This window comes from Chaetodon trifascialis, chromosome 4 (assembly GCF_039877785.1).
Source record: "Chaetodon trifascialis isolate fChaTrf1 chromosome 4, fChaTrf1.hap1, whole genome shotgun sequence".
NCBI lineage: Eukaryota > Metazoa > Chordata > Actinopteri > Chaetodontiformes > Chaetodontidae > Chaetodon > Chaetodon trifascialis.
The window spans coordinates 10,913,589-10,929,960 of record NC_092059.1 but is presented as its reverse complement, the minus strand read 5'-3'; the positions used below and the strand labels follow the sequence as shown (position 1 = coordinate 10,929,960).

At 45.6% G+C, this 16,372-nt stretch overlaps 1 protein-coding gene across 1 annotated transcript; it reads left to right on the top strand.

Moving 5' to 3' along the window:
- Positions 1–362: 362 nt before the first annotated feature.
- Positions 363–13,342, top strand: cdc34a (cell division cycle 34 homolog (S. cerevisiae) a). Its single transcript, XM_070961567.1, has 5 exons — positions 363–834; positions 8,857–8,943; positions 9,063–9,160; positions 10,344–10,478; positions 10,620–13,342. The coding sequence occupies exons 1-5, from the start codon at positions 652–654 to the stop codon at positions 10,846–10,848; spliced, it is 732 nt and encodes a 243-aa protein (XP_070817668.1). The 5' UTR covers positions 363–651; the 3' UTR covers positions 10,849–13,342.
- The last annotated feature ends 3,030 nt before the right edge of the window (positions 13,343–16,372 follow it).

Here is a 16,372-nt window from a genome sequence, read left to right as displayed (position 1 = left end):
AATAAAGCTCAACTTTAAGCGATAACTATTCTCCAAATGCTACACGTGTGTCTGCAGAGCTGTCCTAATGGACTGACGTTTAGCTTTATCATTTATTTAATTGTAACTGATTTAGATAAGTATCTTGGTTAAGGGCTTGCATTAGATAGTGTTACATAGCCTGAGACCCGACGGCGACTAAAAGTAAAAACATACCTGGACAGTGTTTTTTTTTAATATCTTGTTTTAAACAACAGCAAAATTAGAGATAAAGACATGATGAAGACGCGAGCTGTTCAATTATAACAAAAAAATTGTCTCTTCGCAATTATTAAAAAGTAGACTATTTCGAAAGCTGCAACCGGAAATGAAACAGCTAATGTGTCTGACTTGGTCGCAGTAGGTTTCGATGGTCGTTAATACCTGGGGCTCCCCGGGATTGTTCACAATAACAGAGGAAGGCGCTCCGGCTCTGACCAAATAAAGCCCAGTCGCGGTTTTTAGATCCTGTTTTGGAACCACACTAACGGAAACCAACGTCAACGCGTCCCTGTGCGAACAGGCTCCGTTTCTCCACTGATAGCCATTGTTTGTACCGAGCTAGCTTTGTCCTTCTTCGTAGTCGCAGCTGTGGTGGGTTGCTGATATATTTATATCAAATCGTTGTGGAATATGGCTCAGCATGGACATCATGTAGCCAGTTCCCAAAAAGCACTAATGCTGGAGATGAAAAGTCTCCAAGACGAGCCCGTCGAAGGGTTCAAAATAACTTTGGTGGACGAGTCGGACATGTACAACTGGGAAGTAGCGATATTCGGACCCCCAAACACACACTACGAGGGTGGTTATTTTAAGGTGAGTAGCTAATGTTAGCTAGCAGTCGGTCTATTGTTCTTTAGCTGGTAGATTTAGCCCACATTCGTGTAATTTACTCTTAGAGGACAGCCCAACACTTCACCTTGTCCTCCAAGTTACCGTCTTCAACAACAGCAGGTAACACTTGATAACATTAAGTTAGCTTAGTTGTTCCCTGTTCAGCGTTACTGTGATAAAACTGTCGCCTTCTTTGTTCAACTTTAAACCTCTAAATCAGCATTGTGGCATTTGAGTGTAGACACCAACACTTTTTCTCTGATGTCTTATTTCTCCTTTTAAAATGAATTGAGGTCCCTCGGTCGTGACAGTCAGCACATGATCAGGTTTGACAGACTTTTGCGTTAACGTGAAACAAAAGCTTGTTAGCCTAACCGCCCCGAGCTTTAACGCCTCTCTGATTAGCCAAACTCATCATCTGACTTGTTAATTCAATCATTTCCTTTGTGTTTACCTTCACAAATGGACAGCCCGAGGTTCAATAGGCTTTTTGTTTGGATATTCAGATTAACTCAAAGGGACCGATCCATAATGCATGGCGACCTTGCTTTTGAAATGTAGACAGGCCCAGTCTTAACTTAATTTGTTTTAACTTTAATTTGTTTTCCAGTACACTTCCTCCCTTGAGAGTGAAGATGTTTTGCTTTCACAGATGTGTTGTTCCTGTTTTTGAGCGAAGAGGATCACCAGAGCAAAAACCTCCACTTACTTATGAGCTACTCAATCATGTTGCTTAAAAACATATATTCTGTCATACTTCATGCTCAATTGTAAGATCTTTTCAGAGTGACAGGTGACAGGACACATTTGTTTTCATGGCACCGTGGCTGTGACCCTTGGCCTGTTATGTACTGGTTGTTAGCACAGTTTTGTCCTCAAGTTTGGACATACAGCACCTGGTTTTTAAGACTCACCTTCAGTCCCACCCTAAGCAACACACTTATATTGTGAAGAATGTGATTCATCCCACAGTTTACTCTGCAAAAAAAAGGATTGTTATTCACCCACTTAACTGTCAAGCAAACAAACCCATGTTAGTGCTGCTTCAAACTTCGCCCTAGATAGTTATTTCATTGGACATTAAACAAAAATAATGAGCTTTTGTTAAGGTGGGATAATGGTCCTGTCTGTCTGAGGAAGAATAATAATTTAGGTCATGGCCCCTGACAGAATATTTAAATGCGTTTTGGAGTAGCAAACCAAAATAACAACACACAATCAAATCCTACATGATCTCTTTTTGTCGTCGTGCTTTGGATTGAGTCTCACATCATCCATAGTTGTTCCCACATTACATTAAACTGTAATGTGTCAGCGAGGGCTCCCGCTGTGTCCAGGTCCAGCATGTTGAAACTTCTCTCTGTTGTCACTTCAGCTGCACAATGCCTCAGTTCAGTTTTTGAGACGCTTGTTCGTTTTTGCCTCTGGTCTTTTTTCAAGCCTGTGAACACAGGCGGAGGGCCCCGGCCCCGGCTGCTGTAGCCGGTGTTCAGTGCATCTGTGTGGGTGCTGTGTACAGGATTCCTTTGTCGGGCCGGGAATGCACAGCCTGGCTGTGAAATCCACCGCATGGTTGTGACTCATTGTTCTGTGCTGGGTTTCCATCCAACCTGTTTGCCATATTCTTAAAAAAAAGAGAAAAAAAAGCCGCCCTGTTCTGACCAGATTGCCCAAACAAACAAGCGGCTATGACACGCTGCAGCTGCGTGCTCATCCCAAACAGGGCAGGCGATGACGTCACATGAAACCTGGCTGAGTCAGGTATTTATTTCACATGGGTGTTGCTCTCAGTCACATCATGACGAACGCATTCTGACTGCAGAAGCAAGTGGGCATATTGAAACGTCATTCAAACAGGATTAGTTATCTGTCCTGGATCCAGAACACAAAATCAAGCAGTACCTCTACTCTGTTAACTGAGCATTGGCCAGTAGGTCTCATGATGGAACCCGATGTTGACCTTTCCAAGCTTGAGGTCCCTTGTGTGTGTCTGTGTGTGTGTGTGTGTGTGTGTCTGTGCACGCGCCTTCTGCTTTGTCATGTGAAGTATCCCTCCAGGCTCCAGTGTCTGATGATTCCTGGCAGAGGGCCAGTCAGTCCCAGCCAGCAGTGATCCTGGGACGTGTATGAAGCAGAGGGCTGCCAACCCTCAGATTGCAGACTTATAGAAGTGTTTTGGACAGTGACCCACTGTGTGTGTGTTGTTATTGTACACATTCAGTTTGAATGTCCAGACAATACAGAGCCTATGCTTTCTTTGGTCCCATACGGTGTTAATCTGAATCTTAAATAATCTTGGAGACTTTAGAGATTAAATGCAACTGCGCAGTTGAAATGAATGGAAAGGCAGTTGAGTTTATGGCCTTAAACTGTACGTTGATGTCCTGTAATCACGAGCAAAACACTGAATCAGTGCTTGTCTCGGTGTATTTTCTACAAGATCGCTGGTCCATGACAGATTCTCTCTCTTTAACATCTGTCTTCTCAGCTCAGATTTTCTTGATCTTAAGGAAGTCCTGTAAAAATCAAGAAGTGAGACTTCAGTATTTGTCTGAACTGATAGTCACTCTCCATAACGATTCGTTTGCCAGTATTCAGCATTTCATATGGAGAAATATGCAAAGCACTGTCCATAGCTACAGTGATTGTTTGTCGAGGTGTTTGAGTCTCATCAAACATTTATTATTTGCTGAGCAGCTACTTGTTTTTGGTTTGGATCCCCAATTGGTGTCCTCAGGGGATTGCAGTTTCACAAGCTGTGATTGCTTTCTGCTCTGTCTGAGACAATATATCTGCATTAGAACATCAAGATGGAAGAGCAGTTGAAAATGTAGTAAAGCCCAGCACTTTTCTTTACGTAATGATCTAATCCATAACCGTTATTTTGATCTGTGTTCGGTGAACTCCCTCCTCAGCAAGCCAAAGGTGATTGCTTCACTTTCCATGGGCTAAACCAATGGGCTTTCACCTTAAAGTACATGACAATTTGAAACTCTGATTTACTTTTGCTCTTTGTTGTTTCAGTTTCATAGCTTTGCAAGGCAAGTATACACAGACAGAGAAGTCAGATTTTGTTTTCTGTTTAGCTCCCGATTTCTCAGAATCTTTGGAAATTGCTTTGACAAATATTTATTGCTGTTACAATCTGCATGGTGGAATCACAGAAATCACAAAACCCGCCATGTTTCCTCTGCTTCTGTGCTCTGATTGTCTCATTGGGTTTAATTAAACCACAAGGACGAGCATGAAGACACATCGTTTTCTGTGACACCAGAGACTGTCCCTTCACATTTGGCATATGTGACCTCTTCCTGCTCCGTTTTGTGTCACGCACCAGAACAGCAGAAAGAGGTGCTGTGGTGGTCTGGTCTTGTTTCACAGAAGTCTGTCCCGGCGCTGTACTGTGCTGCGTGTGTCGTGACGGAGCTGCCCTGCGGTGGAAGAGCGTGGGATCTGTGATGAAAGATGTTTGAAGTGCTGCTGTGTCAGCACCTGGCAGCTTTAATTGTCATTTAGTTTTGCATGTAATTATGATGTGAACGGGGTCTCTGCAGCTCAAAATATAGTGTGAAGCAGAACATCTTTCATATCTCAGTCAGGCGGTTTTCTCGAGCGGCTAACTAAACACAGGCAGACCGCTTCTTCACAGGAAACATGAAAAAGGGGGGTGTTGCCCTTTGCTTTTTGTCTGTCTGTCTGTCTGTCTGTCTGTCTGTCTGTCTTTGCTTCTGACACTCAGTCGACCGACACCCAGATCTGTCGAGCAGCTGACTCCGTTTGCGCCTTCCCTTTTCCCTTCCTTCCTCCTCGGGATGCGTGCTCCATAATTTGCTCCATGTTCGCTTGCAGTAGCAGCGGAGGGGAGGGTACAGGCGAGAGGACCCAACCCGGCCACAGAGGGCTTGGCTGGGCTGAGCCGCCGGAGTCATGTTTCCCCCCTCTGGCTGTGTCACAGAGAAACGAGAGCAGGGGAGAGGAAAGAAGAGGGAACAGGGAAAGAGCCAGATCAAGAGCAGGCAGGGCCCTTCCTTGCGGTGGTGCCCCTCTTGAAAGGAGAGCCTGCTGTTAATAGAGGTGAGTGTGAGGCCCCAGCAGACTGTTATAACCGTCCCCTGAAGCCCTGGCCATGTGTTCGTTTTCACTTCCTGTACGGGCCACCGGTGTGGCAGTCATACCTCTAAAACCGAGCTGTTCAAGCTGTTGCGATCACCTAGGAATCAGTTTGTGACGTAACTTCAGCTTTTGATCCTTTTCCTCAGCACCCCCCTCCTGAGTTCAGTTAATGAGGCAGGGGCCTGTTGGGTACGAACATGATAATCTGTGGAACCTGTTTGTGTGTCTCAGGGTGTGGAATTCGCTCTACTGAAGGACGGTGTGTGTGTGTGTGTGTGTGTGTGTGTGTGTGTGTGTGTGTGTGTGTGTGTGTGTGTGTGTGTGTGTGTGTGTGTGTGTGTGTGTGTGTGTGTGTGTGTGTGTGTGTGTGTGTGTGTGTGTGTGTGTGTGTGTGTGTGTGTGTGTGTGTGTGTGTGTGTGAGAGGATAAGGTCTGTAGAGAAGGTAAAGAGGTGCACAGGGAGAACAGAATGATTTGTTCTGTTCAGGGTCTTTGCATTGACCTGGTTTACTTTGCCTTGCTGTCATTTTCCACACGGTGGGCATGTTCACTCTCATTCCCGTTCTCTCTTCAAGGCGGCTTTCTAGCTCACAATCCAAGAACGACGTTCATAAAAAGGGGAGACTGACCTTGTGCTCTGCATTCTCGGTGCTTGACGGGAAATTGGCTGCACTTCATGTCCACCGCTCGAATGAGCTGTTCAGAGTGAATTACCTTTTGACCGCGGATGCTGTTAATTGTGAGCAGTTATGAGGCCTGACATGGAAGTCAGTGGCCGCATGTTGCAGCAGCTTGAGTGAGTTTGAGATGCTGCGTCGGAAACACAAAATCCCTTCCAGTAGTCAGAGTGAGAGGGGGCAGGCGGAAACACCTTGACATGAGACTGAAAACTCAAAATAGAAAGCTGATATTGGCTTCGAAGACCCTCCTATATCACCCTCTCTTCTTTCTCCCCCTCTGTTTGTTCGATGCTGGTGGGATGAGCTGCTCGCTGCTGCAGAGCAAATGAGCAAACCGAGCATCCCGTCTGTTCAGGCCTCAGCCCCATCCCTCCCTCCAGCAGTCTAGGGTGGGGTGACACCTGGCTGGGCAGACCAGTCCCCTCTACTGTCAGAGTGACTTCACATCTTCTGGTCAGTGAGGTCTAAAAACTAAAAGCAAGCCAATCCCCATTGACCCCCATGTTAAAATGCCAGCCTTTACAGCAGAAATTAACATGTTTAAGGCCTTCTACAAAAACCAGTTTTGTTCTCTATCGCTAATTTCTCTGTTAATGCTAACTGTACGCATTTTCATTTTTATATAACTCACTCAAATCTGCACTTTAACAAGCGTTAGTGATCTGAAATGCAGTTTGCGTGTGAACAAGAGGCCCAGTTTAAGGGAAAATGTTACAGAACATCAGTAGATGTGTGATCAAGGCCTAAGGTTTTATGGTCACCAGTGCACATTGCCTGAATAGACCTCACTGCTCTGCATCCAGTCCAGTGGTTATGTTGGCTATTCTACTGTATATGACTCTAGTCGATGCTGCTAAAACCACAAGCAACATGCATCTTTCTCTTGCTCACTAGCCTCCTAATTTTGTCAATTTTATCTTGTATCTCAGAGCTCTAAATGCTAACTGTATGCATGGCTTGTGTTTGCATACAGTTTGGGACATTGCGTTGTAAAGAACATGGTTTTAAAACCTCCTGGTAAGCTGCATTGTGAAATCATGCACTTACCTTCTTACAGGGATCAATGCCCGTGCTTATCCTTAATGCATATCCCCACCCTCCTGCTTTACTTGTGGGTTGCATTCATACTCGCACGATTGTGATGAATGGAGCCATTTTATGGGAAGTGTTGATGCATACAGTACAGAGGTCTCCCAGCAACAGGACCCTATGTGACGAAAGCAGCCATGCTTTCCTGAGTTGGACAGTTTGTTTTCTTCTGTCTGATTGCCTTTTTGCTTCTAAGATATCAAGGCCTCACATTCAGCTCTGGAGCTTCCTTTTACACCATTTCCACCCTGAATGACGGCTGCTGAGAGCCACAGTGGTTTTATTCCAAGCTGCGGCTGTCTGCTCATCTTATCGAGGTCAACAAATAACAGGCAGAGCGTTGTAAAACACATATTTGACAGTCAGTTGGCCATGATGCGGAGTCAGGGAGGGTGAATTTTCCCCAAATGTACTAGATAAAATTTTCTTTTCCCAGTTCTCAGCCAGTGGACCGATATGATCTCGGTGCTTATATTGTTTTGGAAGACAAACCAAGCTCTCACTGTCGCTGCCTGCCCCCCTCCGCCCCCCCCGGCTGGCTGCTGTGTGTTGCACTGTTGCCAGCCTGTAATGTGTACAATGTTGGCTTGAACCCTGCACTCTGAAGAGCTGCCAGCTTTCTGGCAGGGTCAGTCAGACCCTGGGATTTTGTTTTTTCCGACCAGCGTCATTCTCTCAGGACTGTGTCAGTGTTTCCTCTCCGGTCTTGTTTTATGTGGCGTGAGCGGGTTTCTTCTGTTTGTTGCAGGATCAGGATCACTGCAGACACCTCATCGAACAAACGTTGCTCTTTTACAGTAGTTCAGGACACACTGACACGCACTTTAAAGACAGCAGATGCTGAACTGCTGACATGGTTGGTGGACAGCAGCAGATCGGTTGACTTAACAGATCACACTTTTTAGCGTTTTGGTCATACAGCCTGGTTTAAACGCTACATTACACGCAAAGCAGGATAAGACCTTAATGTTGAGCAATAGTATTATATAGAGCACAACCCCCTTTTATTCCAAGTGAAATCCCCCGCTGCCTCCTCCCACTTCACCACCTCCCTGCTCCCATGCAGTCGATCCCCCTGCCTCCCGCTCGTCAGTTCACTGTGGCGAGGACCAGCTGACCATGCCGAATCAGCAAGTGTGTGTGTGTGTGTGTATGTGGATGACAGGGGGGTCAGCAGAAGGTTTCATGCTGTGAGTGACGTGCGTGTGTGTAATCAGTGTAGCCAGTGTCCCCCCTCCCTGTCCGTCCTTTGGCACGCCTTGCTGAACGAGAGGAGGGGTCCAATACACATAGCAGGATTTATACATTGTCTGCGTGTGGGTGTGGTTTTTCCGTGCGAGGACGTAGAATCGCAAAACACGGGTGTGAGTTGTGGATTGTCTTGGGTTGCAGTGACAGCTGGAGAGGACAAACCCCCACAATGTCTTTCTAGCTCCAGCCCCCCCTCACAAACCAGCGTTTCTCTAAGCTCCACACACTCGGCAGCTGAACGAGCCGCCCTCCCACCCTCTCCGCATCATATTACATTACACTGTCATTAGCTCCTCCGTGCTCAGCCACCTCAGTCAGGCTTGCTATGACTCCACAGCTACTATTTATAGGTTTCTCTCAATCGCTATTGAAGCCGATCAGCATGATTGTTGCAAATCTTCATTCAGCAGCCGCTTGTTGACACCCGTGCTGCTAACATATTGTAGTTGTGTGAGATGAATTACACGCAGAATGACGCCGTCTCTCTCCCCACTGTGTTTTTCTATGTGTCTGTGTGTGTGTGTGTGTTGCTTCTGTGGTATTGTACAGACTTGCATTTTGGATTCACTTACCCCTGAGAGACTGACTGCGTCCACCAGCAGAGTAGTTTTTAGCAAAACTATGTGTGGGTAGGTTTTCTATAAGCAAACACCACTGCAATTATATGCAGCGACCTAACTGAGGCTGAAGGAATCGGCCTTTGCTTTCTGAGTGAGGCAGGAAGGCTCTTCTGGCTTAGTTGGTGAAAACAGTTCATCCATGCAGTCAGAGTTTGGAGGGAAGTAGTCACGACTTGTCTGTTGGCAAGTGGGAAGTGTCAATAAACTGCCTGCCTCTCACGTTGCTAATATGTGTCTCCTCTTGCCCTCAGGCTCGAATCAAGTTCCCAGTCGACTACCCGTACTCGCCGCCAGCTTTCCGCTTCCTCACCAAAATGTGGCACCCCAACATTTATGAGGTAACTCTCACCAGGACAAAACCGCCAGCAGCTCCTCGTGTTCATGTCCTTCAATGAGCTGGAAGTCCTTTAACTCTAAATGGTTGTAGTGAAAATGTTGTATTCCCTTGTGTCCCTAGAACGGAGATGTTTGCATCTCTATCCTGCACCCACCGGTGGACGACCCACAGAGCGGAGAGCTGCCTTCGGAGAGGTGGAACCCAACACAGAACGTCAGGTATGCAACAGAATGTTCTCAAGTCCGTCCAAGAACACACAGAAAAGGCTCCAGCAGGGCTGCTGTGTGTCCGGTGTTTCCGCTGTTTCAGATAGAAGTGTGCTGGAGTTTCTCTTCAGTGATGCTTTCCACCTTGACGTGATGTCACGTAACTACTCTTCTTCTACTGTCTACATGTCCAACATTGCATCATCCACCGGTCAATACACACGAAAGACTTCACACAACATGCAAGTGTTTATGCAGCTTGTAGCCCATTTCTTATAAATGGCTGGAACTAAGTCTCCATTTGCCAAACCTTACGACAGGTTTCAGATTGATTTCCTCTCTGGTTCCTCAGACGTATTTCTGGTTCCTCAGACGTATTTCTGTGTGCTCATGGAGCTGATGGTGTGAGCTGTTTTGAGACGTCACTGTTGTAAATGCAACAGTGACGTCAAAGCTTTTGAAGACAGACATCGACCAGATCATGGCTGATCACTGATGCGATGGTTAGAGCTGACAGACCTTCCTGTCACACACAACATGTCCAGTCCCGAGCTCTTCAGCTCGTGTGTTATGTGTCTCAGATGACGTAGTATCTGGAGGGAGCTGTGCTACTGTTATAGATTTTAGTGATTATTAGCTGACATGTTGGTGGACATCATTTGAAACTAGAAGGGAGATTGTCCAAACATTTTGTATAATTCATACCTTTTTGTCATATATTGACATGACACTGATCTACTGTATTTAATCAATCCCTGCTTCTCTCTCTCTCTTGGCCCTCTGTAGCAACAAAACCAGTCTCACATGTCTAAAAGAGCAGTTTTAAAGTCAGTCCAACTGGTTGATTCACCTTAGTCAAAGTAAAGTATCAATAATGTAGAACGCTGTTGTCTATTAGTGTCTCTAATGAGCGTCCCTTGGAAGTAAGACCTAAATTGAACCGATGACAGCAGATACAAATGCGTGCTCTGAGGTCTAGCAGGCTGCTCGTCTGACCCTAACACTCCCCGTTTCTTTCCACCACTGTACACCTCTTTGTCCTGCTCTCTCAATGTCTCTTGTCTCGTCTTACTTCCATCCTCCCTTCCCTGCCCCCCACGTTCCTCTGTTTCCATGTCCTTCCCCTTGTATTGCCGTCCTGTATTTTAATCTGTCTCCGCTCCTGTTGACGTCTCTCTCTCCGTCTCTCTCTCAGAACCATCCTGCTCAGTGTGATCTCTCTGCTGAACGAGCCCAACACCTTCTCCCCGGCCAACGTGGACGCGTCCGTCATGTACCGCAAGTGGAGGGACAGCAAGGGCAAGGACAGAGAATACATCGAGATCATCAGGTACGAAGAGAGAAGCCCGCTCAGCGCTCCTCACACTTCACGTGGGAGCTTGTCGGTGCAGCAGGTACACGGCGTACCGGCGCTGACGCTCTGTGCGGCCTCATCTGACCGCTTTGCTTTTCCTCTGTCTTCACCTCACAGGAAGCAGGTGCTGGCTACCAAAGCCGACGCAGAGCGGGACGGCGTCAAAGTCCCCGTCACGTTAGACGAATACTGCGTCCGCACCCAAGTCCCGCCCACAGACGACGGCTCCAACCTCTTATACGATGACTACTACGACGACGAAGAACTGGAGGACGACGACGACGATGAGGACGACAATGAGGACTGTTGCTATGACGAGGACGACTCGGGCACCGAGGACTCCTGACCTCGCCCCCCCTCGTCATGTCGCCCCCCTTCGCCCCCGACCAGTCCTTGCCCTCACCACCGCCCCCCAACACACCCCCTTCTCTTGTCATGGACTGAACTTTAACTCCCCGCCCTCCCCGAATCCCACCAAACCCCTCATCATCCTCACTTACACAGGCCCCCCCGTCCACCTTCTGTCACATGTGCAGTCACAGTATGCACACTAAAACCTGATGCATCGAAGAAAAGAAAGCTACAGAGTTGGTTTTTTTTCTGTTTCTTACATGTTTCTTTACTTTTTTTTTTTCATTTTGTTGTGTGAGTAGAGGTGACACACGCGATACACGCAGAACAGCACAACTTACAGGAACAGTACTGAGAACTGGTTTCCTCAAAAGCATTTTAGCTCCAGGAACTATGTCCTCCTCTGGCTTTGAGTGGAACAAAGCTTATCTGAGGGGCAGGTTTCTTGAGAAAATCAGGCTGAGGAATGGTCACGCCTTCTCTCGACTTCAACAGCCGGGCGGAATGTAACATCACAGGTCAAATCAGATCGGAGGAAAACAGGCAGAACTGGCGTACAGTATGTGTGTTTTGAAAAGCAGAGTCGCTTCCATCTCTGAGCCATGTGTGTGTGTGTTTGTGTGTGTGTGTGTGTGTGTGTGTGACCTCTGGGTTAGCAGGCTGTTTGAAGCCCTGCCACGCTTCACCTCTGACCTGTTGAGCCCAGGGCTTTTGCTGCTCCAAACAGTGAAGTTATCCATTTAAAAAAAAAAAAAAAAAGCCGTTGACACTCCCTCGTGCCTTCCCTCACTCCCCGATAACACAGATCTGAACGACTTGTGGGACCGGCCGCGCACACACAGCAGGTCGAAGCAAACCCCTGCCAGCCGGTCGGACAAAGGTGGCAGCGGGGGACATATTCGGGGCTCGCAAGGTCTCAGGTGGGGACGCGAACAGCGACCCCCCCCCCCCATGGAACAAGTCTCATCTTATTTATAGCAGCACCTGTCAGATTTGTCCGGGGGTGTGAGTGAGAAAGGTAAGATCCCAACAGCTGAACGAAGAATGGAATGTAGATCAGAATCCCGCAAACGTCCTCGACTGACTGCCACGCAGCCTTCATCACAAGCACGCGCTACCAGCGGCCTGGACGCATTGAGAAACAGCTCGCCGAGCCTGCCGCTGCTCGTGAAATCCAATGTACTGTAAAGAAAAAAACCTATGCAGTCAGCGTACTTAATATGCAGTGCTTTAAACGTGGCAGTAAAGCTGAACCTTCACCAGTCTGACGTGAGTTCCACCTCGAGTTTCACGAGCCAGCTGCGAAGCTGCGAGGGCTTTGGACTGACCGTGTCCTCGCTCGGAGACGGCCGTCTTTGTGTTTGTCAGTGGGTTGTTGTTCAGAGTAGTTCCAGAGCAGAAGAAACAAGGGTGAGATTGTATCTTCATCAGAGCTCACCCCCTAGTGGTGGATGTGTGTACAGGCATTTTTTTCCCTCCCCCCCACCCTCTGAAGAGCTGGACTGGGCTGGAGCCATCTTGACTCACCTGAATCAATGAACCTCAGAGGAGTCGAGGCAGCAGAGTGATTCAGAGGAATGTAAGTGGCCTGATTATGTAGACTGACGGGGTTTTGCCTTCAGTCTGTGCCGTTGAGAGGCCCCCGTGGTTTCTTCTCACTGCCAGGAGAGCTCTGCTTCACACTCCAGACACATTACCACCACCCAGCAGTATTTCCAATGAAATTCTCAACATTGATGCAAGCGTATTTCCTTTGTGTGTGAACATTCGCTGATCCGTTTCGAAGATGTGCAGAGAAATGTGGAGAAGAGGCACAGAAATGGGAAGCATATATAGGGACGGGGTTGACCTTTGAGCACGAAGAGGAGAATGTGGTTCTTCACTAGCATGCTGTTATGATGTGTTTGTGGTTTTAGATCTGCTATAAAGGTCGGGATTGTGTCCAGGGACAAAGGTCCTCTACTCAATTTTATCTAAAACTTGCATTGTGAACGGGCTGAGGGTTTTTTTTTTTTTTTTTTCTGTTTTGATGTACTCTTTTATTTCCAAATTGTGTTGTGAGCTGCAATGTTTTTTTTATCTTATTTGTATTAAGTGCTATGAATATCGACCTGATTGTTTAAAGAAAAAACAGGATTGTTCATAGACGGATAAACAAATGTACCAACTTATTATACACAAATATCAAACGGTGTAAACGTTCAGCAGAACCAGACTGACTCAGCACTCCGTACAGTTATCGTTCTGGCATTTTTTCAGACGAGTCATGACTTCTCGGTCGCAGCCTATGAATGATCCTCCCGCTCCGTTTCGATGTTTGAGGGTGAATGGGACTTCATTTCTGTCAAACTACTGTTATTTCAATGGTCTGTCCTCCCCACTCGTCCCCCAGTTCTCTGAGCTCTGATTGGTGGCAGCATCACTGAGGGGAAAACCCAGCAGTTAATTACAGAAAACTACGAGAACCTCAGGAAGAAAAAAAAGAAAAATTACCAACCACCAAACAAACATCCTTTTCCAACTGAGTGAGCCTGACCCCGGGGAGTCTCACTTTGGCTTCAAAGGACTGTTTACAATCTCTACCTTGATATGCACATGTGGATATTTGACGATCACTTGATGTTTTTTTTTTTTTTTTTTTTTCTTGTTTATATTTTCTTTTTTTTCTTATGGTTTGTAAATCTATTTAAAATCTGAAATAAAGATCTTTATTAGATATTGACTGATTTATTTATTTTTTATTGAAATGTGAGGTAAAGGTTGGGAGTTTTTAAAGGTCTCCTTGATTTCTCTCTTTTCTGCGCTCTCTTATAGACACTGAAATGGCGAGAGTGAGTGAAATTGGGGTGAAACTCAGGGCTAGCTCAGAGAGGTAAGACACGTCCTTCCTGTTTCACATAGTTTTTTTTTTTATTTTTAATTTTTTTTTTAAAACCTTTTAGTGGAATTGCAGTGAGAGGAATGCGTATGATGAGATGTGTACCCAGTAGTCACCCTGCTGCACTCAGAGGGTGGTGGAGACTTTAAAGGATTTCCTGATGCTTTCCATGTTTTCGTCCTTTACATATGGGAATTTAGGAAATGACTTTTCTAAATGGACATGGTTTCTTTTCCTGTCTTCTGTTCCCTTCTTCACTCTAGGAAATGTGAAGCTTCGGACGGTAAGATAGTTCTGTGTGTCTTGTGAGATTTGTCCGTTGCTCCCTGCTTAACTAGTGAATTTAGCTCCTCTTTGCATGAAATCAAATCATCTCTCTGTGCCATTTCTTCTCTGACACGGTGAAAAAGATCAAGAATGCTCAAACGTGCAAAAGGACAAACCTCATGCAAAGAAGCGTTTTGACAAAAAGCCTTTATCAGCTAGACGGCTTATCACGAAAGAAAACGACGACTGGTTTCAGCCTCTGCAGATCTTCAGGTTTTATCACATTTTAAAAACTCCTCCTGCTCTTCTACATGTGAGTGCCTGAAGTTTGGCCTTTTGGACATGCTGTATATCCCATGATTTACCCACTGAGCACACCATTTTCTGAATAGCTATGCTGGCAGCGTGGCCCTGTGGATGGAAATGTCAGTTTTTCTTCCGCTTTGGTCCAGATTGAAATAACTGCTGTCGTTCATGGTCCCCAGAGGACAAACCATGTAGACTTTTTATCAAGCGCCACCATCAGGTCAACATTTGGGTTTATGACCAAATCCCCACAAAGGTAATGACATTCCCATCAGCCTCTGCTGTACTTTGTGTTTAGTGCTAATTAGCAAACATCATCATGCTAACATGCTAAACTAAAATGGTGAACATGCTAAACATTATATTTGCTAAACATTAACATGTTAGCATTTAGCGACAGCCTCACAGAGCTGCTTGTATGGCTCAGTCTTGTTACATCAAGGATGGTGTTGAGCTATAATGCACTGAATGCAACTACATCCGCAATTCCAAAATTAAAGTGATGCAGATTAAAAGATAAATAAAAACAGACTGCAATCATTTGCAAACAAGCTGTGTTTACTGACAACAGCTTTACGAAGTGTTCCTGAGCTCATGTACTAATATCTTCTATATAATCATGTGTTCACAAAGTGGTGAACCTCGCTCCATCCTTGCTAGTGAACAACTGAGCCTTCCCAGGATGGCCCTTTCATACCCAATCATGATACTATCACCTGTTACCAGTGAGCCTGTCTTTCCAAGTCTTTAGTTTCTCCTTTCCCAACTGTTTTGAAACGTGTTGCTGCTTCAAATTCAGAATAAGCAGATATTTAGAAAAATCACTGAGGGTGAAACATTGACTCTTTGTACTGTTTTCAGTTGAATATATGAAAAAAAGCATCAGAAAAATGATGATCACATTCTGATAAAGGTAACTTGATTTGTTCCTGAGTTGGAGGAGTCCAACAATTAGGTTTTCATGTTATTGATTGATCTCATTATGGAATAGAGTCTAAGTAACCTCATAGTAGTTACCTCAATGTAGCAGCAATGAGCCCAGAACAGCCTGGCTGTGCAAAGCAGCCAGAAAAAAAAAAAGCAATTAAATAAATTCAATCACAGGAGCAAACTTCAAAACATCTCATCCTCTCATGTCTAATGCTGCTGCAGGGATCCGACGCTTCTTACACCTTTCCTCATGTAATTGCCTCATATCTGCTTGCCTTTAATAAGACTGTCAGTAGATTATACGAGGTGGATCTTTCCAACCTTATGGGGGCTCAACCCTCCTGGAAAAGAAGAATTAAAGACTACACGATGGACACATTTACCTGATGGCTGTGGACACTCCAACACAACAGCTATAGATGCAACTGCTTCAACGATAAATAAAACAGAAAAATGCTCCACTCTATTGGCATCTGAGGTGTTGTATCTTTTTACTCGTTGCATGTGAAGGTTTCTGCTGTTTTTTTTTTTCCTGTGGAGAAACTAATCAGAAACAAGTCACATATAAAGACTTGCTGTTGACACTTAAGGCACGAGCCTTCAGTCTGAAATATTTCCTGTCTGTGCAGCTTCACTGCAGACAGAAAGGGTGTTTCAACAAAGTAATAAAGGTTCCTGTCGTGTCTTTTCTTACAGAAGCTGAATGAAGACCGTCGAGGTAGGACAGCGTCTCCTCACACAAACAAGTAAGTTTTTCTTTTGCTCTGACTGATGAAAGCTCTTATTTCAGTGGGAATGCAGCTCTCTGCTTGGTGCATGTTGAACTGTGTGAGGAGTGAGTATGATGAGATCTGTGCCCTGCAGTCGCCCTCGTGATCAGAGACTTCCTGACGCTGAACACTTCCACCAAACATGCTTTCTTTTTAAAGAATTAATTTTGTTACTGCTTCATGCCTCTAGGGGGCAGCAACAGCTTGTTTCTTGTTACATTTGGTTGCTTCTCTGTGATGTGTAAAAAAAACCTTGAAGACCTCAAAGATTTAAGAGTCAAAATCTGACATGATGATTATTGAGTTGTTTGGTTTTTCCAAAATAGCTTTGAGTAATATTAAAGAGTGTTTTTCTCTTGTTTTCTCAG

Coding starts and splice junctions, on each gene's coding strand:
- cdc34a (XM_070961567.1), top strand. CDS start 652: ATGGCTCAGCATGGACATCATGTAGCCAGTTCCCAAAAAGCACTAATG. Junction 8,944..9,062: donor GGCACCCCAACATTTATGAG/GTAACTCTCACC, acceptor TTGTGTCCCTAG/AACGGAGATGTTTGCATCTC. Junction 9,161..10,343: donor AACCCAACACAGAACGTCAG/GTATGCAACAGA, acceptor TCTCTCTCTCAG/AACCATCCTGCTCAGTGTGA.